The 10,660-nt window shown below is 26.6% G+C and overlaps 1 protein-coding gene across 1 annotated transcript; it reads right to left on the bottom strand.

The window, feature by feature from the left end:
* Positions 1–1,177: 1,177 nt before the first annotated feature.
* LOC101494991 (uncharacterized) lies at positions 1,178–2,292 on the bottom strand. Its single transcript, XM_004495373.4, has 2 exons — positions 2,096–2,292; positions 1,178–1,974 (listed from the first exon to the last, which is right to left on the bottom strand). Exons 1-2 carry the CDS (start codon positions 2,150–2,152, stop codon positions 1,351–1,353), a joined length of 681 nt encoding a protein of 226 aa, XP_004495430.1. The 5' UTR covers positions 2,153–2,292; the 3' UTR covers positions 1,178–1,350.
* Positions 2,293–10,660: the final 8,368 nt, after the last annotated feature.

Genomic DNA, 10,660 nt, shown 5'->3' with positions numbered 1-10,660 from the left:
TAAATAAACTATTTGAGGGAGTTTGAGATGTGATTATGACCACATTGGATTGGTTCTTATATGCAGACAATAGTTAATATTATAAGAAGCAATTGTTTTAGTATTTGAAGACAATACTTGTGAAGCTCACATGACACACGTTAATATTAATGCTGACTATTCCGAAAACATTTATGCAAAGATTAGCTGTTATTGAGTGCTAATTAAAACTGTTTGGTTTGCTAACCAATGTATTACAACTAAGCAGCCAGCACTTTTCAAGGTTTCTGATATGATATGAATAAAAATAATCTCTTAAGTAGAAATTGAAAAGTTTTTGGTATAGTTGTTTTTATTTTTTTTTTATTTTTTTAAATAAATTAATAAACGTTTTTATGAATCAAATACCCATTTTAAACTTTTGTACTTTTAAAAAAATAATATCATTTAACTGTTTTTAAAACTTTATACTAATTTTTAATATATGTTCTTAGAAAATATTCAACATTCATTATTATTAATACAAAATTTAAAATTTATTTTGCTGAAATTTTTGATGAATATTATTTAGTTATTACCTTTTTTTTAAATGATATTAAAGATTTTATTTATTAATTACTCATTTAACTATTTGATTTAAACACAAACTCTATTGACTTGTACCATATGAATCTGTCTCTTAATTATAGTTAGATATTTTATTTATAAAATTATACTTTTTGACTGAATATTTATCTATATGTTTACACGTTCAAATAAATTTATCTTTTTTTGAGGCAAAAATAAAATTGTCTGGTGAAATATTATTCATTCTTAATTTTATACACATGATTTATTAATTAGATCTTCCAATTTAATAGTTTAATTTGTAAAACTCATATTCTAAAAAAGTTATTAAATGGAACACAATTGAAAAGATTTACTCATGAAATAAGTGTGGATCACCTCCTCTTTCCTTAACCTGATCATCCACTAGGTTTTATATTCAAAAGTGTAACCATCCAAAATAGGGATCTTCTAAGATTCACGTGCCCCTTCAAATGTTTTAATTAACTTTTGACCATTTCATGAATTACAAAAAGGAGAGGCCCAATTTGTCTTAACCAAGATTCTATAATTTGTACATACATAGAACATAAATATTCAAACAAGTCTCAAAATCATTTGTACATACATAGAACATAAATATTCAAACAAGTCTCAAAATCAATTAATCTAATATATACATGATAAAATCCAACACTAAGTACTTTTTAATAAAAACAAATTTAGTACCCCATTTTGCTAAGAAATGAAACTAATAATAATCTAATCTTTGATTGAATAATTTGTACAAATGAACTAACCACATATATAATTAATATATAATAATTAAGCTTGAATAACTTTCCCGTGATTAAATCTGACCCTAAACACATGTTCCTCACCTGTGCATTTATCAACTTTGACTACCCAACGACTTTTAATTTTTCCCATTCTACTTGTTGTTTCATATTTTGGACTATTCACATTTATTCCAAATCTTGTCACCAAAAGCCCTTCTCCAATAGGCAAAAGTCGAGTCTTTGATCCACATGATAATGATAACCATGACCCTTTACAATTAAATCCATTGTACCCCACAACAATTGTACCATTTTGCTTCCTACCCTTTTGAATTGCTTTGAGAATCTCTTCATGATTCTTAATGTTACAATCAATGAGGAAAAAATCTGCTGATTCATATTGCTCTAATTCAAGTATTTCTTGAGCTTCTCCAACCATGAATTCAACTTGATGTGAAGCAATTCCTAAGACATTTTTTGATGCAATTAGATTTTCATGATTTGGAACAATACAAATGACTTTGCCACTAGTTTGATTGGCAGCAGCAACTAAACCTAGTGTTGTTGAATCTGCTTCATTAGCACATGCTACAATCATCATTTGTGCATTGTTTCCAGCTGCTAGTGCTGATATAAATTCAGCTACATTTGGTTCTTTAGCTTTTTCACCCTGAAGAAAATAAATAACACAAATCAAATTAAAAACAAAAATATGTTATGTGAAAAATTGTGAGCATAGACATTTAATAAAATGGGTAGAATTTTTTTTGAGATATGTTGATATTACTCACCATTTTCAAAGTGCTAAGATAGGCCTTTGTGGCATTTTCTGCTGACCAATAAGCCATAGTTCAATTTAATTGGTTTTTTGAGGATTTTTTTTTTGATGGCAGAGGATTTTCAGAGACTTTGATACAAATTGATGAATGGTTTAGTTTTGGTTCTTGTGCTTATATATAGGAGGAGAGGATCCAAATTACTAGTTGTGGTGGGTCATGTGTCATTCCAACTAGATCAGAATATTGAAATTATTATAATGTAAAAATGATATGTATATAACAAAAAAAATAATAAAGCTTCTTCTGTACCATGTGTATTTAAAACATACACCAACTTGGTTAGGTAAAATAATCAATTTTTTTTTTAATAATATTCAATAAATAATGCCACAAGTACTTCCTTTGTTTGTTGATTAAGATCTGAGATTTGAAAATTAAAAAGAAAATGCACACATGACACATATGTTGGATTCTTGTCCATGCCAAATAGAAACAACGCAAGTATATATACTAAAAATGTAACTTAGGTGAGCTTCTTAGATATTGGTAAGGTACATAAAAATTAATTAATTACAAGTCTGGTTTTTAGATGATAGTACTCATTATAAGATCCTTTAGGAGTTTAATAAAAATTCCTATTTATTTAGTATGCGCAATTTCAAATTTGTATAATTTACTATTGGGAAAAATAAGAGATAATTATCTGTGAAATAAATGGCAGAATAAAAAATAAAACTCCATAGAGTAACAATAAGTGACAGAAAAATAAATATAAGACAAACACAATTAATTTTTAAAGTGAAAATTTTCCCTAAAAATGAGAGAATAAAAATCACATGAACTATTCCAGTAAAATTTTTCACTATAATAATTAATAGACACATCAGAGTGGATACTCCAAAAGGTAAAACTACTAATATTAAAAGAACATACTAGAAATAACATATTAAAATTGTAGATCAAACATAACAAGTTTTCTACAAAACCATTACCACTGACAACAAACTTTTTTCATCTTTTCTCCTTTTGTTCTTGTAGGAGACACATGTTTTTCTCTTTTTTCTTCAAAAGGCATGGTTCACTTTTTCCTTTTTTTTTAGCGATTTCAAAATTCTTTTTTTTTTTCTTCACATGGACAAAAGCCAATAAAACACATATTTCTTTTGTTTTTTTTCCTTCTTTAATAATAATAACAATAATAATATTAGTAAACTTGATGGGTTCTATTTGAAGAGTGAATCCACCCAACACTTACTAATTACATTTTGGGTGAGAGTTTTCCATCATGGATCTTCTGCGGTCCAAAATACTCTGCATCCTCAACTAGCCAAATTGTTTGTCATTAATGTTAATTGAATTTGAATTTCATTTCCAAACTATCTTGAAGAATGAGGACGACCAAATGTACATCTAACGGTCCCAAGAACTTTGACAATGTGAGATTTCGATGTAAATTCAACACTCACTCTCACGCATAGTGTGAGTCTCTTAGGTCTGATTCTCACATTACCATCTTTAATCGACTCTAATAGCATGTTATATGGACTTGAGTCTTATTCTCAAAAACTAACTTGAAGGATAAGTATGTCAAAACACATATATTTACATCTAACGGTTCAAAAACGTTAGCTAAAGAGGAGTGCAAGAAGTTTTTGGTCGTATAACTAAGTCCTCTACTAGTCTGGGTTTAAACAATTTTAGGCTTTATTCATTTTCCTACATAGTACACTCATATCAATCAACTTTGTGGAGTGTTATTTGGACACACATTTATCGACACCATATTAAAATACAAACAAAAAATGAGTGTATGCGTAAATAAAGAAGAAGAAAAAACTACTATAAAAAATGCAAACTACATCACAACCTTATAGAAATACGACGTCAAACACCTAATTTTTTTGTCAAAATAATATCAGTAATCACTTTTATAGCTTCACAATTAATTTTTGGTATTCTGGAAGTGGAACAAAGATGCACTAATTCCTCTTTTAGTGAAAGTGTAAACAATTTTAGGCCCTACTCATTCCCTTACATAGTCCACTCATATTATGACCTCACACTCCATTTTGATACATACCTAATCAAAATTATAGTAAAAGTCTTACATTTGTGAAGATTGTACTCACTCAGATCGAATAAATCAAATACTTCTTGTGTGTGATCTCTTTAACTCTACTGAATTAATATACATAAATCACACTATGCCCTTTAAGTATATTTGTATAAGTAGTGGTTTTTCAAGTTCATATTTAAGAAAGGTATTTACTAAGTGTACAATCAAATTTTAAAAGGGTCGTAATTTAAACAATTTCTTGTAACTATTATTTCAATTACAATAACGACATTGTTTACACAAGTATCGTAGTAATGTGATACATGTCAGCCAATATGAGCTTTGATGATATAAGGATTGGTGCTTCTTGATGTGAATGTGAATTGTTTTAGTTGGGATAAGCTTTAATGTTATTCTTATCTCATCGTTCCTTTTTAGTTGTCCTTGTAAGGTTATTTACATCTATTAAGAATTTTTTTAATTTTTGTTACTTTTTATGGAATTGCTTTTTTCTATTATATACCTTTAATTATTTACTATGTCAATCCTATTATAAATTGATTGAAACAAGAGTAGAATATGTGAGAGTAGAGATGGATTCGAGACAACGAGAGAAAATAGAGTGAATAATATTGTCCTCTGATTGTGTAGTTTATGTTACATTGTTGGCCCTATCTATAGGTACAATAAAGGGATATTTATTAATTACCTTAATATTCATAACACTCTCCCTTGAATGATGGATAAGTATGTCAAAACACACACACACACACACACACGTGTGTGTATATATATATATATATATTCAACGGTCCCGAAACGTTAGCTAGAACGGAGCAGGAGTCCAAGAAGTTTTTTGGTCCAGAGCTATGTCAAGGAATGGCAACGGGACGGGACGGATTTTGTCTCCTCCATCCCTACATCTGATTAATTGGGGAAATTTTTTATCCGTCCATTTTTTAACGGGTGTGAAATTTAAGCTTCCATCTCCATCCACAATGGAGCTCGAATTTTCTCGTCCACATCCGCACCCATTTATATATATAAAATTATAAATTTAAAAATCATATATATTATAATTAATATAATACAATAATTATTATTAGACAATAATAAAATTATAAAATATTTTCTATAGAGATGAAATTATAGTTTTTAATATTTAAAAAAATAGTAAGTATATTCAATTGTACTTGTATATAAAATTTAAAATAATATTACTAGCGGAGCGGGTTCAAGTGCGGGGTGAATATTAATACCCCAAACCTGCCCCGCCTCTTAGTTTTAATTTCAGGAAAAACCTGTCCTGTACCCTATCAAAACGAATTTTTTTCATTCAAATCAAGATGAGTTCAAATAGATATATGCGGATACGAGTTATGTTGTCATCTCTATCCCTAAGTAAGTCCTATGCTAGTAGACGTTTAAACAATTTTAAGCTCTATTCATTCCCCTAAAGAGTCCACTCATGTTAATCAATTTTGAGGAGTGTTATTTGGACACCCATTTGTAGGCACCATACTAATATACAAACAAAAATGAGTGCGTGCAAAAATTGAAAAAAGAAGAAAAAAAACTACTATAAAAATGTAAACCGTATAACAACTGTATTTTGTGTAAATTAACATTAGTCATCAATTTTACACCTTCACAATTATTTTTTAGTACCAAAGATGCACTAATTCCTATGTTAACGAGAGTTTAAACAATTTTAACTCTACTCATTCCCCTGTATAGTCCACTCATATTATGGCCTAACACTCCATTTTGATACCTAATCAAAATTGTACATACGATCTCCATTTCATGAAAGAATGCAATTCTTTGTTAAGAATTAGTTTTCTTCACCAAATAATATGAATTGATCAATAACGAATTATAAATTTAATGTACTTTTTAATCCAATATCTAGTAAAATAAAAAATTTAAATCATTTATGTTTGTCACTCTTATGAGGAAATTGAAGTCAGAGAAGTAGCAAAATCTACAGATTTATTATATTAAAGAAACGAAAAAAAAAATGCACATGTAAACAACAGAGACAAAGTTATAAATAGTTGGCAATGATAATTTAAGAATTATTTGGTTGTTTGTGCACAAGGGAAAGCAAACAAAGATCTACATCACACACATGTGTTGCTCCCTCTACCAACAACATTGCTAAACCTCATGAGTTGTTTTCTGTCCACTTGTCTCTCTCTTTCTTTACATCCATGATGATGCAAATTATTTGAAGTGTTTAATATAAACTTCCTTTGTTTTTCCATATACACAATCCAAATCTCATTTCCTCTTTCCTGGTTTGTTCCTAAATTGAATTCAAAGAATCTAATAATTAAGATTAAATAAATAAATAAAAAGAGTAAATATGAGAATGTGACAAAAATAATGAAGGTGAATCAATTCAACATTTATCTACAATGTATGTAGAATTATATAATTACTAAAGTATAAACAAGTTATGGGCCTATAGATTATGGTTTCAATTGTTTTTGGGTGTATCCATGAAGGGAACATGTTTTGTATGGGTCAGTATGCCTCATTTATAAGGTAAGTATGGTACCATTGTCGTGTACTTATGGATGCATGTATCTCTAGAGCCTTCATTTTTGAGACATTATGGGTAGCAGGCAAGAAAGAATGAACTTGTAAATTGACATTGTTTTGCCGAAAGAGACATTTGGGCATTAGAAAAATGTTGAAAATGTAGGTTAAGTGACAACTTTTTTTATTTTTTTATTTTTATTTTACTAAAGATTAAGTTAGATGTTTCTTTTTGGGTTCTACAAGTTATATTTTTGTTAAATGGAATTTATCTCACTCCCAAAAGGGTGACACTCCAATATAACATCAATACTCACATTATCATCCTTAATTTGATTTTAACATTTTATTATATAGACTTGGATCTCGCTATCAAAGGTTAGCTCAAATATATGAACATAAAAAATATGAATACATCAAAATTATATTTGAGCTCGAGACAAATTGATGGTTGCATTTCACAACATTGGAGAGAGTATGGCTATTGTTGCTAAGATGAATTTTTAGCATTTGTTGATTTATTACTTTGAGTTATATACTGAGGATATAAAATCATCCACCCCACAAATCAATCATCTTGTCATAAAAAAAGACACAATTGTTCATTTGATCCTTTAACTTAATTTTATATAGCATTTTAATTCTTTATCTTTTTTTTTTTCTTTTGATTTGGTCATTTATTTAATTTTATTAAAAAAAATTCTAAAATATAAAGAGTGAAAATATGAATTTATTTAAAGATTTGAGTTATAAATTTGATAAAATTTGCATTATATTGAAGATGATAATTAATTTTATGAGTTTTGTTTGAAAATTTTGATGAATTTTTGTAAAAAATGATAACATTGTTAATATTTTAAAACATAAAAGATCAAATTGTTTACTTAAAATTAAATAAAGGACCAAATCAAGAAAACAAATAAAAGACTGAAGTATTATCTGAAATTAAATTAAGGGATCATATGAACAATTATACCTTTAAAAAACTATTACCTAATCTATTTTTATTAGACGTAAATGTAAAATTAATTTACACTAACTAACTGTATATAGATATTTTTTCTCTTACTTCATTGTTTCGTAAAACATCTAAACATTGTTTCATGTAAGGTTGGACATGTTTATGTTTATTTCATGTCCATATTTTTTCTCTTACTTCATTGTTTCGTAAAACATCTAAACATTGTTTCATGTAAGGTTGGACATGTTTATGTTTATTTCATGTCCTGTTGTATGTAATGTTTAAACAACTTGATGTATTTTGCGTAATTGTTTGATTATTTTGTAATGCCTGAAAAATGTTAGAAATTTTATTTATCATTCTTTATTTCATCCACCTCATCTAACCTTTTCGAATGCATGCATATAAATTTTTTTGTCTTCAGACAAAATAATAAATACTCCAAAAAATTTATACACACAACTATAGTCTCATATTTAAATTAGTGATATGATATTAAATCTAACAATATCAATATTTATCAATTAAACTAAGATTTAAGGATAATGTGTAAATATTTAACTAGTCCTAAATTATAAGTACGATTCTTAAAAAATAATGTATTTCCATTTTTTGAAAATACAATAGTATAATTATTGTAATCACCAATTTTTTTTAATAATAATCATGAAGTATGTGTTTGGATTAATTGTAAATGTATTTTTGAGTAAACTTAATTTTTGCAAATATACATTTAGTAAAAATTAAATTTTCTCTAATTTAATTTATGTTTGATTATTTTTCTTCGAACATCATTTTAAAAATTAATTTTTTTTGAGTTATATAATTAAAAGTACTTTTAAATATGTATTTATTAAAAAAATATAAATTTTATCATAGTATAATGTGAATTATATGTTTATACTAATAATAATAACTACTACATGTAGTACCTCAATTTTGTCCCAATAATTAAAAATTATTTTCATAATAATAAAAACAAAACAAAAAAACATAATCAGTATTCGTCCTTTATTTTTAATTTTAATCTTTGAATTTTAATTTTTTATTTTATCCCAATTATATCTTCACCATTCCTACACTCAATCACAAAATCATTGTTAATGTCCCAATTATATCTTCACCATTCCTACACTCAATCACATAACTTGCATAACTTTCTTTTATTTTATGGACATCTTGCTGCAAAACAATGATAACCCATAACTTTCTTTTATTTTATGGACATGTTGCTGTCAAATAAATAAAACTCAGAACTTTGTTTTATTTTATGGATACAACAGGTCACTATTTTAGTCTATAAGAAGAAGATAAAAATTCATTTGAAGGGAGGAGGTGAGATTTCGAAAATAGAAGATTTATTTTCTTTGCTTCTGAAATAAATCAAGAAAAAAGAGAGAAAATGTTGTAAAAAACCAAAACAGAGAAGATAAAGAAACGTTTTGGAAAAAGTCCACCACAATCCTTCTTCAAACCAACTCATAACCATAACCAAAACTCAAACTCATTTTAACAACACAACCCACAAAAATCTATTAAAAGATAAGATAGATAAGAGGATCTTTACTCCCTTTCAGTTCAGTCGCGCCGCCGTAGCCTCCATCTTCACTGTGGCCGATATTTAGAAAGGCAAGTATTTTTTTTTTTACTCTCTTTAAGTTTGTTGTGCTTTATGTTATTTGGAAGATATAAACATCACTATGTTAATAACTAAGATTTGGAAGAAGAGCTTGATTTGTTGGAAACTTTGTTTTATTTGACATTGGGTGTTTTGTTTGAAATCTTAGTTTTATTGTTTCTCTGGTTTGGCTTATAAGGCTATGATGATTTCTTTGGTTTTTATTTATTATTATTTTGTGAAGATATTTCCCCATATTATCACTACTGGCCTCAGCATTTGTTATCCTACTGCTAACTCTATTATTAGTGTGTTGGTATTCGCATAAGAAATGACACTAGCAACCTGCCATCCATACTTTCTTTTTCTCTAATATCACGTGAGGCAATATCAAGTAACATGTGTGTATGTAATGCTGTAAATTACTATTTTATTTCATTTAACTTAAATAATAATAATTATTTAATTTAATAATGATGGTCATTTAACATAATTTAATTTGATTTAATATAAATAATGACTAATTAGTAATAAACATAATTCATTTCACTTATAAATGATATTAATATGCTATTTAATATTAAATGAGTTATGCTTTCATCATTTGATTCACTAAAAAGTATTTGAAAGAGTTCACAATTTGTATATAGTTTTTATTTTATTAATCTGGTATTTTTATTTTTTATTTATTTAATAAATAACAATACAAGTCTATATTTTTTTTACCGTTTATTTTATTTTTAGGTGTGTTTATTATTGAGCTTATTTCGTAGAATTATTTAAATTTATTTAATTTTTAACATCAATTATTATTATTATTATTATTTTAAAAGGGTAAAGATAAAACTATAATCGAATATTGTAAGGTTAATTAGATGTGACATCTTTTTAATCTTTGAGTTATTAGAACACAAATTGTGACAATTTGATGGTTCTAAATCTCATAATCACAAATGATTTAATAAACTAAAAATTCATAAACAAATAAATCATAAAAATTATTTAAAGTTAATTAAAATCTTTTAATCTCGGAGTTACATAATACAAATTATATATTTTGATAACTCTAAAACTTATCCTTTTAAAAAAAAATTTATTTAATTATTATTATTATTACTATTATTACTATTATTTTTGAAGTTGTTAAGATACAAATTAAACTATTTGTTTGTTTTGAAATTCAATTTAAAAATAAAAAATAAAATATTCTTAAGAGGATTAAATTAGATGTGACATCTTTTTACTCCTTGGATTTTGAGACACGAGTTGTACAATTCGATCGTCTTAAAATTCATATTTTAAGATAATTATTCAAATCAAACAAGTTTTTTTATGTTCGTCAAAATTATTTTTTTTAAGTAACAAAATACAATTTATTTAAAAGCAATCAACGCATTC

The sequence above is a fragment of the Cicer arietinum genome, chromosome 4 (genome assembly GCF_000331145.2).
Source record: "Cicer arietinum cultivar CDC Frontier isolate Library 1 chromosome 4, Cicar.CDCFrontier_v2.0, whole genome shotgun sequence".
Lineage (NCBI taxonomy): Eukaryota > Viridiplantae > Streptophyta > Magnoliopsida > Fabales > Fabaceae > Cicer > Cicer arietinum.
The sequence above is the reverse complement of the archived record's forward strand: the minus strand, read 5'-3'. Positions and strand labels throughout refer to the sequence as shown.